Here is a 17,685-nt window from a genome sequence, read left to right as displayed (position 1 = left end):
AACATTCGTAAAAATGTGGAATGCTTATTACTCTGGATATTTTTTTTTAATTGGGAATCCAAATTACATATTACTACAGCTTTACACCAGAAACACTACTTTTTTCCTTCGTTTTTTATTATGTACATTAGGGGTTTGTCACAACTTATGTTGTTAAATGAATGTTTATTGCATTATTTTGTGTCATGTTTGTTACATGGTGTTTTATGTTTGTGTGTAGCCTGTGTGTTTATGACACCATGGACTAATATTTACTTCAGCTTGGGGAAGAGCTACTTGTGACGAACTTTGATTTATCACGTGGCTTTCTCTTACCAATTGTGTTTCTTAACCACAGGTTGTTTTTTTGTTTTTGTTTTTTTTGTTTTTTACAGTAAGTCATATGTCTGAATAACTGATGTTGTTCAACTTTATTTTGATGGCCCCTTTAACATTTTGTAGTATAAATAACTTTGCACCTACATGTCTACTAACTCTCATTAAAGTTATAGAAGAGTAGTAGATTGGTAGGGTTAGGGTTAAAATAAGTTGACATGCAAAGTTACATTTACAAAGTTACAGCTTTTGGATTGTTGGATTGGAGGCACTCTACAAACTGTGTTAATTACTTATACATTGCCAAGATTGCATTACAGAAAAATACTAAAGTGTAATAATGAGCCTTTAAAACATAAATTAAGCACTTAAGTGCGTGCATAAAGCTTACCACAGAGCACAGGCAAAACTAATGATTAAGAATGTGTTGGGAAAAAAAAAAACAGCAAAGAGCTGTCTGAATATTTAATCATTTATTTATAAACGTGTTTTCTCGGTCAGTATGGGCTGCAGAGATGAAGTTGATGATGCTGACTCATAATTTTCGCAGTATAGTGGATGCGCCTATAGAGAGCAATGCATGTTAAGTTAAACATCATGCAGTAAGTGCAGTACTATTTTAGGTTAACGTTAGTGAGCATCCATGTAAAGTGGCTAACGCTAGGCTTCTACTGACATATTTCAAATGATATGCCATGTTGAGGTCGATGAATGATAGGCAGACATTTGGATTACCTGCCTGACATAATTACCACATGGACCAGCTGTGATAACATCTGTCCGTCACAGACTGCGTGACTTCGCAACAGATTTTTTTTTCCTTTTCTGCGACCAACCGACCAATACAAATTTGACTTACATTTGGTTGACTATTAGGGGGTAGCCTTATGTCATTTTCACTGGACTATACCATTCATCAGCTCTGGAAAATTATTATGTAAAACTTCAGAAATAACTTGCAAATTGATATTAAACTTTTGTCATCAACAGATCTGAAACTTACGGAAGCCCTGAACCGCAACGTAAAAAAAAAAAAAAAAAAAAGTAAAAAAAAATATATATATGTAAAAAAAAAAAAAAAGTATGTGTAAAAAAAAAAAAAAAAAAAGTATGTAAAAAAATAATAATAATTATGTAAAAAACAACAACAACAAACTATCATTTCGAGATTAAAGTCGAAATGTTTCGAGATTAAAGTCGAAATGTTTCGAGATTAAAGTCGAAATGTTTCGAGAATAAAGTCTTCCGTAGAAGTTGTGTGTGTGCTTGCCGTTATTTCACATTGCCGCACAGGTATACATGCGTGTGCGTGCGTGTGTGTGTAAACTGGATCTACACAAAATAGCTTTTTACTTTTATCTGGGCTTTCAACAAAGGGATATTCTACAGGTCTACCAACATGACATTAGGCTATAGGACTTTATAAAATATACTGTCAGACTGGATCAAGATATCCAGCTTTATGAATGCATGAATGAGGCATTTATATAGCGCTTTCATATGTCTACTGTAGGCCTACACTTAAGCGCTTTACAATCATTTCAGGGAATCTTTCCTCAACCACCAGTGGTTATTATATTTGAGGAAATCACGGGATCCGGTCAAATGATTGGATACAGAATGATGCACTTAAAATGTATCCAGAACGTACAGTGTCTATTATAGACGGCAGTTCGACTTCACAAGCGCATGTATTTACACACACACACACGCGCGCACACGCATGAATGCCTGTGCGGCAATGTGAAATAACGGCAAGCACACACACACAACTTCTACGGAAGACTTTATTCTCGAAACATTTCGACTTTAATCTCGAAACATTTCGACTTTAATCTCAAAACATTTCGACTTTAATCTCGAAATGATAGCTTTTTTTTTTTACAGCTTTTTTTTTTTTTTTACGTTGCGGTTCAGGGCTTCCGTAGAAACTACTTCATAGTCATGCACATAGAAATTAGACAGCATCTTTGAACATCTGTCAATTGATCAGAATCATGCATTCAACCACATGAAATGAAAGGAACCATGACAGATTAAATAGATAACGACAGTAATTTTACAACTCATTCCAAGGGCAGATAATGATTATTTGTTGTGCAATCAACGATTTCTAATGTGCTGTTTATATTCTCACTAAATCTCATTGACTGACTGTTATATTCAATGAATGGTGTTGGGTTTCTGAAGTGCATCTACTCGAGCCATGGGTTTGAGCCCATTATCTCACTGTTGCTGTCGCTCCCTCTCTGTCTGTGGTCCCTCAAGACGGCGGTCAAATGTTTGGGGCATTTAGATTTTTCTTCTCTGCACCTTTGCACTTTCACAGCCCAAACACCTCCCCTCTGAGCAGATTCTCTGCACCTCCTGATCCGTGTCCCTCTCCTGCCAGGAGGTTTCAACTTTTCTCATCCATCGCTTCAGTTCCGATGAAGGAAATCGGAAATGGGTTTTAGGCCCAGTGTCAGCCCTTAACTACTCTATTGATCTCTCTCAATGTCACAGGAAGAGAGAGGCTCAATTAGGTGTTGATCTTATGAGACAGTAATCAGTGCCGGAACTGTCATTCACTGAGCCTCTAAGAGCACTACTGATGCTCTTGTACCTCACTGGGTGTTTGAGGAATAATAGAAAGGGATTCACAAAAAAAAAATACCATTCAAGAAAAAAAGTATTCAAGATGTAAGAAAAATATTGATTATAAAAATAAAATACTTTCAGATTAAATAAAAAATTCAAAAATTATAAATTTACTATTTACTCAATATGTGTGTGCGCTCTTTTTATTAGAGTATTAGTTGTTGTTCACACAGAATGCATTTTTGCATTTATTAAAAACATGAGATGCAGAGCGGTGAAATTATTATTATTATTTTTTTAAAGTTGAACTTTTAATTTCATATGGCTTTCTAAAGACGCTGCAAATATAATAAAATCCATTATATGTTTGGTCTAAAATGCAACTGCTCTCATGTTTTGCCACAGGAAAGCAAGTTTGAGCAAATTTTCTGTCATCTGTGCATGGCTGCATGTCCCAAAAGCATCGTAAGCCTAAGTTGATCGTAGAAACCATTGGTGGCAAGTGTTCTACGATAAACTTAGGCTTACGATGCTTTTGGGAAACGCAACCCTGAACTGTGATATGAAGAGTGTTCAAAGTAACATATTTAGCAACTGTGTGAAAGTGAATAGCACATACAGTAACACGCACAATACCGGTATAAACATGAATATCTGTCTGTACAATGTGCGTCATATGACTAAACATGCATCATCGTTTTCAAATGCCTCCGTTTTCACAGTCCACACTACAATGCAAAACGGAGTTTTCAAATTGAGTTTTCAGTTTTTTTCACTTTGGAGAGCGTTTTCAAAAAGCTTTGTTTTTGTTAATAAAAACGCCATCTCAGTGTGGATGGAAGGCCAAAAAGTGGTCAAGACCTCTGTTTAAGTCACTTTTGAGCAGTTAGACTTGGCACTGTCCATCATTTTGACAAACAGGATCGTAAAAATTCGGTCATAATATATTATTACCCACATTTTAATTTTCATATTTTAATGATAATAAGTCATTAAATAGCTTTTGCTTTCGTTCATATTTGTATTTATATTCACAAATTTACAGGACAAGCATATAGGTTATGCATTTATTTATATTATGAAAAGAATAATATAATATATAGCATTTTCTAAATATATGCACTATATTACGTAATCATATTTTTTACTGTTCTTTAATATTTAATGTACGTTTGAATGAATCTGTCAAGTTTTTATGACAGCCTTTAAAACAGCCAGTTTTAAAACCAAATGAACTGGAAACTTAATTATATAAGCGTTATAACTTTATTAATATAAAATGGACTTGAACTGGGTGCTCGTCTGTGTGTAATCAAACACATCAGCTTAGACAGACTTAGGGTACGTTTACACGACAACGATATGCTTAAAATGGAGAAGTTTTTCCTTCGAGTTTTCCGCGTACAGACGACACCATTGTCAAAACGATCCCCATTCACACGAATCCGCGAAAACGACTAAAAACTCTGTATTCTGCTGCCAGGCCAGATGGTGATGAAACACTATAGACTGAACACGTAATACGCATGTGCATGACGTCATCGTCTTCGGAGATTTGCGTTTTTGTTGTTTACATGGAGACCGTTTTCAAAAACTTGCATTTTGAAACCCGTTTTCAAAAGTTTGTGTTTTCAAGCACCCAAAACGCTGTCGTCGTGTAAACGAACGGCCAAAACACAGAAAAAAGTTTTACGTTTTTATTTGAAAATGGTGTTGTGTAAACAGCCCCTTATTCTGGAGACTGAACTCGTGCTCTGCTGCCACACTGCAGCGCGCTCGCCACCAACCGGACAGGCGTGGGAATTACAGGTACAAGTTACAATAGATCACCCTCAGTGTAATCTGTTAAAATGACAGACAGCCTTCAGATTTTTCAATGACGGAAAATTTTCATTTAACGCCACCTGTTTTTGAATCAAGTTTCCAGTGCGTTTTGTGTGAAAAGTGCTATTTGTGTGACCCGTGAACACTGTTGGATGTTCTGCATATCTCAAATTGAGTTTGGAGTTCAATTAGGATGCAGGCTCTAGGCACCGAAGTTGCTTGCTAGTTTTTGGAACACAGCTATAGCTTCAAATTCTTTTGACAGGTGTTTTTGACCAAATCTTGATTTGGGAGTACAATGTACCTGTAGGATATGTCCTGCCTGTACCCTTCCAGCAAATTCAAAGGAGACACATTGAGAAATTGGATTTTGGAGGATGTTCATTTTATTTAGTCAGCCCTTTATGTATTTTGTGTCTCATTTAGATGCATCTAATGAGTTTTAGCAACGTCATTAGCAGAATTACACAAATATTTAAATTCAAAATTAAACAAGCATGGTTTACTTGGTATCACGTTATTTAAATCACCTCAAAATTGTGTCCTAGGCTGACATGGCTTAGTTGGAACAAGATGCGTCAACACAGTTATAGCTCTTTTTGGCACAACTGTACATTCATATTCATGGTTTTGCAGTTATAATGCGCTCAGCTCCAGTCAAAAAGCTCTGTCCCAGTAGATGTAGGATGGAACATCCAAGCCTACGGAAATGTTGTCTGTCTGCTGCTCTATTTTAAGCATTTAGGACTTGCAATTGATTTAATCTAGAATAATTTGTTGCGGAAATGTCTGCCTACTGAGATCCCAGTCTTCTGGAATAGCTCTTTTCATTAATCATATTTTCATATTGACAATGTAGCCTGCTGTGAGGGATTCAGAGGGAGTTTGGTAAATATTTGATTTATTATCTGATTAATCATATGTGAAGGCCAAATTGATGACATTTGAGTGAAGAATTAATAAATGTTTTTTGTTGTTGTTGTTGTTGTTGTTTCTTATTCACATTTCATTGTTGCCTCGTCATTGAGTATCTGATCATGAATAAGAAATGTTATTTATTTTTTGCAACCACCAACTCCACTGAATGTTTATCAAATGTGTTGATCTCATATTTTTTTCCCAAAACATCAAAAGAAAGTTTTGGCAGTAATACACCGACCATGAAACCCAACTTTTCAATGTACTGAGATCTAAAACATGAACTTAAAACATTCTTCTAGTCGTTGATGCTGATTGGTCAATGAAGTTGCCCTCAGGCCCTGTCATCCTAAAAGACACAGTATACAGCAGTGATGTGAAACACCTGTTCATCAGCACTCAATGAGGCCAACTATAAACATTAATCAACACCTCAAGGACTATTTTCTAGCAGAACGAAGAAACAATACATTTAATAAGAATGTTTTAACATTTAATTATTGCAGGTTTGCAAATTATTCAGAGTTCGCGTTTCACTGTTTTTATTCACTTTGAGGAATACTGAATCAGTTTTCTTGAGATGAGTAAATGCTAAGAACTGCAATAACCATCATGTTTATACACAGCGCACACAACGCCTCTGCACCTTACAATTTCTCTCAACATGGGGACATGGTATGAGTCAATAAATGAGAAAACAGTACATTGCGTTACATTTTTGAAAAAAAGTAACTCAGATATTTTATTGTAAATTCAAAAGTAATGAGTTGATTTACTAGTTACTTGTTAAAAGTAATCTGATTATGTAACTTGCATTGCTCGTAATGCCTTACCCCCAGCACTGTTAAGAACCAATGCCATCAAGAAAGACAGAATCCTGAGACATTCTGCAGCAGTTTTATCAGTGAATGCAACAGAATAAACATTCATCTCTTAAATGTCAGCTCTAGATTTAGATGTGTAAGTTGCCACAGGGGTTATATAACATCTACGCCAATTCCTCCAGGCACCTCTCATATTTGGATGATCACAATGGTTTCTTTGAAAATAGAAACGGTTTCTTCAAGAACCCTCCCATGACTCATAAAGCTTGTATATCAAAGTCTCATATGAACATGTTCATCAAATTACACTATTGTGTCAGTACACCTTTTTTTTCATAACATATATTTAGGATTGTATCAATAGGTAAAAATGGCCTATTAACAAATTCAGATCTTCATAAGCAACTTTTTTTTTTTTTTTATATTTAATATTGTATGAAATGAAAATTTAATTAGGACTAACTAAATTTAGAAAGGACCTGTTCACCCCAAAATGACTCTTCAACAAGCTTTTTTAAAAACAAACAAACAAACACCATGCTAGCACCATAAAACAGTCCATTTGTCTTGTATAATTTATTTTTCAAGTCTTCTGAAGTAATATGATAGGTTTGTGTAAGAAACAGACTGAAACTTTAAGCCTTTATTTGTTGAAAATGTCTGTTACACCTGGCTTAACGTGTCACCATTCTAACGGTGAACCATTAGATTGCAGCGCTTCAGAGCTTCACATGGTGATGCTGTAGCCTAGCAGTTCCAGGCATGTTGAACCTTGGTGCTTGTGGGAGATACAGATTTGAATTTGCTCTGCCGCAATCCAATAATTTCTTGTTTTGTCTCTAATGTCTCAATTGGATTTATGAATTGTTTTGAAATATGTGTGGTGCTTGCCTGTGTAAAAGGTGCCACCACAATAAATCTATTTTGTACCAAACTGTAAATACTGTACCTTGAACAATCAAACTAAATTTGGATGTTCGTGTCAGTAAAAATGAATGCTGTAGGGCACATTCTTGCATCCCAACTTTCATTAGGCTGACAAGTCCCCAAGGCTGATTTACTTTCAGGGGAAACTTTCCCTTTAACACAGCTATTCTAACTCTGATGGGATACAGCAGGGTCGGCCCTATAGCATTTTGGGTGCCCTAAGCAGATTTTCAAAATGGGAACCCCTACATATCTTTAACTAACCACCCCCTTTCACCTATTGTGCAGTATATGTCCTACACTCAGGGCCGGATTTATGAATAGGCATTCTAGGCACAAGCATATGCTGGCACATTTCTTTTTGTTGTACGATATAATTGGATGTTCTATATCGTAATCTGAGTAATGTTCTATTTTAAAATGTTTTGAGAAAAAAAAATAAAAAAAAATGAGTCAAGATTTCACCTTGCTACATTTTTCACTCTTAAAATGTTTTGCATGGATTCTGTTTGAACAGTTGACACGGATGAACAGAGCACATTCATGTTGCGATTGTGTTGTCAACATGAAATACTTACCTTCAAACAGCATCATGATCAGAGAAGCGTACGACTAACATGTGGGGGTTTCTCCGCAGTCCCTTGAATGAGTGCTGGGCCAGCTTCAGATGTGCACGCTTCATAGCGAAGAATCGCACTGAGACAGACATCTCAAGAGCTTAGCTCAGTATGTGTATGATGATGAGAAGAACAAACAGAGAAGAGTGAAAGGCACAACATGATGCAGAAACTTACTTCTGACCTGTTTTTCTGTCTTCTGTTCCAGTTCTACCAAGTCACACATGTGGAAATCCAGGGTTGATACCCAGAGGGATTATCCACGGGACCAGGTACAACGTTGGCGACAAGATCCGCTACAGTTGTGTGATGGGATATGTTTTGGAGGGGCATGCAGTGCTCACGTGTATAGTGAGCCCAGGAAGTGGTGCATCATGGGATTTCCCAGCACCATTTTGTAGAGGTAAGATGCTATTTGCTTACATGGATGGATGGGTTAAAAAGTAGGATTTCCACAGTCATGGAATGCTCTGGCTACTATACATGTTCTTGCAAAAACATGCTACTCTTACATTTTCTGTAATAAAGTATACTTTAATGGATAATGTATGACATAATTATCAGTATTAAACAGAGAAGACTAAGATGGGTACTGTATCCCCCAATGCAGTGTGCTCAAATTGACCTTCCATTTTCAGTTTGACAAATGAACCACCAAGTAATATTAATCACCTTTTTGACATTTGTACACAACGTTAACTTAAAAATTCACCCATCCATCCATTCTCTAAACAGCTTATCCTACTATGTAGGGTTGAGGGGAGACTGGAGCGTCTCAGACCATATGCGCAGAAACACTCTGGACAAATGGCCCGACTTTAATAATTAAATAAAATAAACAAACACACTTTATAACCTCACATGCAAATATGACAACAACATATTTCCTGTGGAATAGTGCACACAGTGTTTCATTTACTCTCTGCATTTTTTTTTTTTTTAATTATGTTTTAATAGGCAGTGTACAGTAGCCTATTGTATAAAATAAATCTAAAATAACACTGAATCGTGAGTGTCTTTTATTTTTACTTCTTTTTCTTTTATCGTTTAACTCTCTTTCCCCGCCAGTGTAAAAAAAAAAGTAAGTTGCCAGCCATCGCCAGCATTTTGGTCATTAAAAAAAAATCCATGGCCCACAGAATATTTTGCTGTATGAATATCTGAACATGCAATATATCAAAAGAAAGAACATAGCTTCTGCTTTAAATAAATAAATATTCTAGCTTTTTGCCTTAATTTTTTTAATCTTTTTATCAACACTTAAAAGTAAGTTTCATAATAATAATAATAATAATAATAAAAAACATTTAACAAAAAATTCAGAAAGGAGGATCAAAATGTAGATTAAGTCCATCAACACCCCCAAAGCTTGCACAGTCCTATACCTCGTCCTGGGTCAACAAAGATATTAGGCTACTGTCCCTTTAAGACCTAATGTGCAGATCTATACTGACGGGCTTGACATTAACACCCGCCAAATGTTGGTGAATTTTAGCATGGCATGTAACACAGTCACTTTTACGAGCCTTTTTTAGCAGGTTGAATTTTATACAAAATCAGGGCTCGACATTAACACCTGCCAATCCGTCAAATGCGGGTGGATTTCTGCAGTGGCGTGTAACACAGTCACTCTACTAGCCACTTTGACGGGTTGAATTTTATATATAATATGTACATTTTTTAATTGTAGTCTTTTAAGAAGGCATCTGAAATAATAAACTAAGTGCAATGTAGTGTTGTAAAAAATATAGATTTTTCGATACGTATTGATACTGAAATATCTGAAACGCTTCCAATACTCATTTCCCCATAATAAATACACGATACCAGCTGCGCTTTCTCACTCTCTCATCTCTCTGACAGCGAGTTACACACAACCCAAGTTACACCCACCTCCCCTCACTCACTCGTTTCATTTTCTTTGGATGAATGTTGTTGTTACAGGGCTTGAATTTCGGCATGTGATTGCATTTATTGCACATAATTTTACTCATTCCCGCAGATTTTGTGCTCATACCCAAAGAGCACGCAGATAAAGCCGCCTCTCAGCCTACGAAATTTAGTTTTTTTTTTCACTGCCTATTGTGCTTAAACAGTCAAATACACACAAAATAATGTCAAAATACTGGTCTTGGCGAGTATTCACATAAACAGGCAGTTATGTCTGGGGGTGGGGTGAAAGTAAACAGTTGAGAAAGAAAACACATGTGTATAATGTATAATGGATCTGTATGTCAGGTAGCGATGACAGCAAGATAATATAAAAAAAAAATCTATATGTTTCCCCCCATGGTATTGATGTCAAAATTGTGGCCAGTGAAAATGCTGAGTGGCTAGCAACTTTGGAAAACCACAAGCCACAGTGGCTGGTGAGCAAAAAAGTAAATTTAAAGCCCTGCTGACAAACATCCAAATTTCTCCCAATCGTTTAAGTTTACTTAACACATAACTTGACTGTGTTTACGAGGATACTTGCCGTGATTGGCATTTTAACATAATTTTGTGTGTATTTGTTTGTCTGTTCAATCATGATGAGATGCGAAAGAGAAGTCAACAAATTGCAACCTTAAAAATTGAATATTGTTGAATTCTATATAGTTTTAAATTGACTAATTGTACCTTTGATAGTTTTGAACTTTTATGCTATTTTTTTTTTCAGCTGAAGGATCATGTGGGGGAACGTTAAGAGGAACAACAGGGACAATATCAAGTCCACACTTCCCTTCAGAGTATGAGAACAATGCTGACTGCACATGGAGTATTCTTGCCGAGCCGGGAGACACCATTGCCCTAGTCTTCACAGACTTCCAACTAGAAGATAGATATGACTTTCTAGAGATCAGTGGTACAGAAGCACCATCAATATGGTGAGTAAACTGGCCTCTGTTGTTTCATTACATCACAAACTGTTTTCATCTTAGGCATGTTGAGCAGCATCATCATAGGATCCTTTTCATAAAAGCAGTTTGCGGAGCGACTCTTTTTGTAGCTTTATTCAGACAAGATTTGCTTTTTAAATGACATTTGAGTTACAATGGTTAATAAAGCAACATCTGCGATTTTATATACTGACTCAGACAGGATTGGGGTCTCTGAAGTTATTATTAGTGGGATTGTTTATTGCCTGGATGTGCAGTTACAGAAAATGAAGTGCTTTGTATAGAAGCATCACAAAACCCATTAACACATTATTTATTTTTTATTTTATTTCTATGGGGAGTAGTTATGGCATAAAATGAAAAAAAAAAAAAAAATATTTATATATATATATATATATATATATATATATATATATATTTTTTTTTTTTTTTTAGTATAAGGTTTAACGCCTTGTATTGTAGGTCACAAATCAAAAAGGTCAGATGCAGTGTTGCCAAGTCTGTGACTTTCCCGCGAAATTGAGGTACTTTTAAATTGTCACAAAATAATTTGTATCTGTATTCTGATAAAACCAGAAGTGTGGTGGGGCTTAAGCCGGACATCCTTCAAATTACATGAGAAGCCAGTTTTAAATGTAATACTGTTCCCTTCATAATTTTCACTTACCACATATGCCTTATATTGGTCATACAATTATTCTTTATAATTATATCAAATATTTAAATATATTCTAAAACAATAATATATATATATATATATATATATATATATATATATATATATATATATATATATATATATATATATATAATTGTTTTAGAAGTTTATTGTTTATATATATATATATATATATATATATATATATATATATATATACAGTGCAATGCATAAGTGAATACACCCATGCTAAAGATGACTAAAAAGAGGAATAAAAAATCATATTTTGGAAATTGAACGTAATGCCTTAATTAAAAAAATTAGGAAAAATCCAACCTTTAAGGACACCAATTTTCTTTGTGAATGAATTATGTATCGTAAATAAATAAATGTTCTTCCTTGAAATACATGGTGCATAAGTTAGTACACCCCTATGTTAAATTCCCATAGAGGCAGGCAGATTTTTATTTTTAAGTATTTTTTTTTTTTAATTTTTTAGGATACTATGCATCCTGATAAAGTTCCCTTGGCCTTTGGAATTAAAATAGCCCTACATCATCACATAGCCTTCACCATACCTAGAGATTGGCATGGGGTACTTTCCATAAGATCATCTCTCAATGCAAATCAAACTAGCTTTTAGGCTAACTGAAATAAAACCATGCCAATCTCTAGGTATGGTGAAGGCTATGTGATGATGTGGGGCTATTTTAATTCCAAAAGCCAAGGGAACTTTATCAGGATGCATAGTATCCTAAAATAAAAATAAAAAAAAATACTTAAAAATAAAAATCTGCCTGCCTCTATGGGAATTTAACATAGGGGTGTACTAACTTATGCACCATGTATTTTAAGGAAGAACATTTATTTATATACGATACATTATTCATTCACAAAGAAAATTGGTGTCCTTAAAGGTTGGATTTTTCCTAATTTTTTAAATTAAGGCATTACGTTCAATTTCCAAAATATGATTTTTTATTCCTCTTTTTAGTCAACTTTAGCATGGGTGTATTCACTTATGCATAGCACTGTATATATATATATATATATATATATATATATATATATATATATATATATATATATAAACTTTTTTTATTCTTTATATAAACTAGCTGATTATAGAACATGAAAGTTGAAAGAAAATATTTAGTGGTTGAAAATTGCTTAAACAACTTTTACTATGCATTTAAATGCAAATCTGAACAATTTACAAAGAATCCATAAATGCTTGTCGTCCCCAGAAGAGAGTGAGACAGGGAAACATATCTTTCATATCTTACATTTAAATAGACATATCAAATAGTAGAAAAACAGTATTATGTTGCCTAGTATCATGGAGACGGCAACATTTCTAATTGAATTGCAATCGTGCTGTGCTCATTTCTCTCAGAGAGTTTACACTCATTCACTTCACACTTGATTATAGAGGTTCATGTACAGTATAATATTGTGTTATCCACGGCTCACCTGTTATTCAGCAAACACAAGGAGTGAATGTGTCTGCTGAATATTTTTCCTATTATTTGGTAAAATACAGTACGCTATTCGTTTTTGAAGCCATTATTGGCTTTTGGCACATCCCTACCATTGATGCATAAGATGCCCTTTGGAACTCAAATCATACTGGATAACTTGATCATCACGTTCAGCACAAACTTTTATAACTCTATTGTTGCTATCATTAAAGCAAATGGGTGACATAACAAAGACATTCGGGAAATGTGTACTGCATGTATTGAACTCTCTGTTAATGATTAAATTTTCTTTTTACTTAGCCATATTGTTATTTTACACAGACTTTTGTCAGAAAGTTGCAGAATTTGATGGTCAAAATGAACAAGGAAAATATATACCCCAATCAGAGACATTCTGATCTGGACAGGACTCAATTTCTCAAAGGATGAGTTGACTGAAAAACAGAACTTAATAATCCCTTTCATTTTTACAGAGACTGCAAGGAGCAATTATTCAAACAAAAATGAAAGCATTTTATTTACTCACCCTCATAACTGCTTTTCAAGACAAACAAAAACAAGACATTTTAAGGACCTTTATGCTGCTTTTTCCCCATACATTGACATAGTTCATAGTTTTTAAGGACTGTCAAGCTCCACGACAGAAGAATAGACTGAAATGGATGTTTTCATACATTGTATAAATTTATGTACAAGCATAAGGTATGTTTTGCATGCTGATACCATAATGGGATGCTGGTTTGCTGGTGTGCTAGTCAGACCACCAGACCACTGGTGTGCATAGGAAGTGGGAGTGCTGATGGACCAGCTACACCAGCTCAGTTTTGTTTGAGAACAACATGGCCCCACTTGTCCACCTGCTAGGCCAGGACTATACCAGCTCTAACCAGCATGCTGGATATTTCTGCAGGTTTATGGACTAATTGTATGGTGGTTTTATGTTGCTTTTTGCAGAAATGTACACACATTTACCTAAACTCCACATGGCAAACTAGTCTCATTGGAAAAGGGCTTTGTCTGTCTTTCAGATATTGATCTAAAATACCCTCCGATGGAAATGAGATACCATTGATCTCACTGATAATTTAGGAAACATATTACTTTATCTGTGACTCTTTGAATTTGTCCCTGCAGCTGTCAACTCGATGACTGCCACTCCATGGTTTAATGCTTTCCTTTGTTTTCTCTCCTCACCTGTTTCTGTCAGCCTCCTTTCATCAGATGCTTCTCTGTTTTCAAAGGTTTGCAATTGTGACCAAATTGTAAATCATATCCTAGTGAGAGAGTATTGTACAGAAGGCTCTGCCTGAACTCTATTAACTTCAAGCTCTGTGAATAAACATGTCCTCGCTCTTGATGTGTGGAGCATCGAGGCTGTGTAGTCGCATTGGCACCCTCGCAAATAATTTGCTTTTCCTCTTCACCAAAACACAGGCTTGAAATTACACAAACTTGCTGTAAGAGAGCAATGACATTACTTCACAAGGCTGGTGATGAAATAGCAGCACACGGTAACACTGGATCAGAAAGCTAATATCAGGATTTTTATTTTTTAAAACAGCAGCAGCATTCTATTTACCTGCAACATAATCTCATTCTGTATATAATCCAAATGTGAATGGTAATGTTGAACATTGCAGGAAAGGCTGTGTTGTGTTATTGTAACACTTTTTTTTTTTTTTTTTTTTTTTTTTTTTGCATATTCAGAAAATGTTTAGCATAAATGTTTTCAATTTATTATTTTTTGCTCATCAATTAAATGTATGATTTAATTGAGTTAGATTTAATTACACTAAAAGTACACAAAGGCCAAAGTTACATTAACAATGCCACATGCTGTATAGTTGTAAAGTTGGTAGTGAATTGGCCACCCTCACTAGTTTTGGGTACAATCTCCCAAGAATCCCATATAAAGGATTATAAAGTACTTTTCTGCTTTGGGCTGCCAAATACATTTCAGCTACGACACAACCACTGTATGTAGAAATATGCATGTTTGACCATTTCAAGTAAGGTACACACAAACACATGCTCTTGGTTGTTCCTTGCATGTAAATGCAGTAATGTAAAGACATCAGAGACTGGAAAAGTATAGGTGCTGTGCTATCGAAGTCGTATTGATTTCCCTGTATTTATTTCTCCAACACTTTTGGGAGTTTAAGTAACATTTCCTGTCCAAGAGGATGTCTGAGAGCTTTATGGTCATGTGACACAGGTGTGGGGACAGTGCAGCAAGTTATTCTAGCCTCACAGGCACAGCTATGGCATTTAACAAACAGGTCTGCTATGATTTCATATGGATTACTGAAACACTGGCTCAGTGAGCAGCCTCTAGGCCGAGTCTCTTCCATGACATTCAGAAGCATTTTCAGTATTGATCCCATTTCAGTGGCATTAAAAAGAAACCCTGGCCAGTTTTTTTAAATGGGATGAGCAGTATATTTTGACCGCAGAAATCTCACTGCATATATTTTGAGATGCCAAATCAATCAAAACAACTCCAAAAGGGCAGTGAGTACTTATTCCCTGATCGATGTTCAGTCTGATGCTGCTGAATGTGATGGGCGGCACTATATGTTTTTATGTCTTTAGAGTCATTACAATGTTCCGATTATTTGATTTGTTGCTCCATAGCCTGCATTTGATGCTTTATTGTAGAACTGTTTTGAACTATAGCAACAATCGCTTGGGCTGCTCTCCAGATAGCCTGTGCTATACTCTCTGACTCTACACTAGTGTTGGGTATAATTTTTTTTGTATTCATAATTTTATCGATTCTGAATCTGTTGATTGATTCCAATTCTTATCGATTCCCAGTTTCGATTACAATAAGGTAAAAAAATTAAAATAATTGATATCAAATGTATTTATTCAGAATTTTCGCAAAACATTTTGTTGTAGCTGAATAACATGAGCAAAAATCAGCAGCCGACAGAACAAAAAAATATACCACAGCAAAAACAACTTGCCAAACTACTATACACTTCAAACATTATCAAAGACAATTAAACTGTCAGTAATAAAATAAGAACAAGTAATCAAATTGGCAATAGCACAAGAAATACAACTGAAGAAAGTTCAGGTACAAATTATACATAAATATCTAACAGTATAAATAAAATAATGTTACAAAGGTTATTCAGTCAAGATCAGTGAGTGATTTTCTCTTTTTCTTTTGTTGTTTGATTAACATTAATGATACAGATGGTAGCAGGTATATTAGGCTGCTGTCACTTTAAGATCGTAGGCATGGATCGAATATACTGATAGACATGCATTTTCTTTCTCAACTGTTTACATGCACTTAAGACAAAACCGACTGTATATGAGGATAAATTTGTCTTTCAAGTGCAAGATGATGCAAAAGAGAACATAATTGTCTATTCACGCACTATAAGGCGGCTTTCTGTGTGCACGCTTTGGATGTGTGCCAAAGTTGGGAGATGCTGAGAAGCAGCCCCAAGCCATGCAACACTTTCACATTTTTTCTAATAAGAAGCAGCGCTGCTACCCAGCCAAGATGATCTTGCTTATCCTCGAGTCAGAGTCTGGCCAAAGTCCCCTCCAACACTGTTTTGGCTGCATTAAAGACACCTAAGCCGGCTTTGAAGCAGTGTTGTCCATGGCCTAAGCATAAGCCTCTGCCGAACCCACAGGAACCACGTCCTAGTAGAAAGACATTACCAGGACAGCAGCAACTCTAGCAGAGCTGGGACTGGCCCCAGTTCAGAGTTCAGAGTTGTTCAATGTAACACCCTCCATCTCTGCCCTTACAATTGCCGGAGCAGGGAGGATAAGTTCATTGCTTTGTGTTTGCTGTCCAATCATCCCAGCGAACGGGAAGCCCTCATAGGTATCTCAGATTGGTGTTAAAGGCGATAAAATTCAGCTATACAATAGGGATGTCCCGATCCGATCCACGGCATCGGTATCGTGCCGATACTGGCCCAAAACGCTAGATCGGATATCGGAGGGGAGAAAAAAAATTATCCGATACCTATGATCCGATACCCATTAGGGGTGGAACGGTACGTATTCGTACTGAACGTACGTTCGGTGCATGGATTTACACAGAGAATACACGGTATAAAAACAAATAAATCTCACGTGCACATTAATTAATGTAATACGGAACTAACGTTACTGTTAGATACGCGCATATGCGGGTTCTTTAGGGACACCTAATCTGTAGCCCGCCTTAGCTCTGAACGAGCGTCTATATCGCTTCAAACGCTCACTTTATCATTCTACGCGCGGCGCGTCCTATTCGCTTTGGACGCGCGAATGGATTCAAACTGTTCAAGCATCGAACTAGACGCGATAGACGCAAATTTGACGCTCTATTCGCGTTTAGTGTGAACGCAGCAAAATGACCAGGCTGCGATGTCAAGATTGCAATGCTGGAGTGTGTGTATGTGTCAGAGAGAGAGAGGCACGGGCGCGATCGAACAGTGGAAACATAAAAACATACTCCGTCATTTTCATACAGGACATCATTAAAACTGCAAAAAGTGTACTTATATTTGTGTAAAACACAACATTGTGCTTTTGTCAAACTGTAACTGTCACCCAACCAAAATCACACACGCGCACACACACACACACACACACACACACACACACACACACACACACACACACACACACACACACACACACACA

The 17,685-nt window shown here is 36.0% G+C and overlaps 1 protein-coding gene across 1 annotated transcript in view; it reads left to right on the top strand.

The window, feature by feature from the left end:
* LOC307148928 (CUB and sushi domain-containing protein 1) overlaps nucleotides 1-17,685 on the top strand; it is an 838,966-nt gene that overhangs the window by 562,076 nt on the left and 259,205 nt on the right. Inside the window, exons 4-5 of the mRNA XM_079854872.1 lie at nucleotides 8,214-8,408; nucleotides 10,665-10,872. Coding sequence (XP_079710998.1) covers nucleotides 8,214-8,408; nucleotides 10,665-10,872 — 403 coding nt within the window. The remainder of the gene's footprint in view (nucleotides 1-8,213; nucleotides 8,409-10,664; nucleotides 10,873-17,685) is intronic.

This window comes from Squalius cephalus (assembly GCF_949319135.1).
Source record: "Squalius cephalus genome assembly, chromosome: 21".
NCBI classification, from domain to species: domain Eukaryota; kingdom Metazoa; phylum Chordata; class Actinopteri; order Cypriniformes; family Leuciscidae; genus Squalius; species Squalius cephalus.
This window is presented reverse-complemented; position numbering and strand designations above follow the sequence as displayed.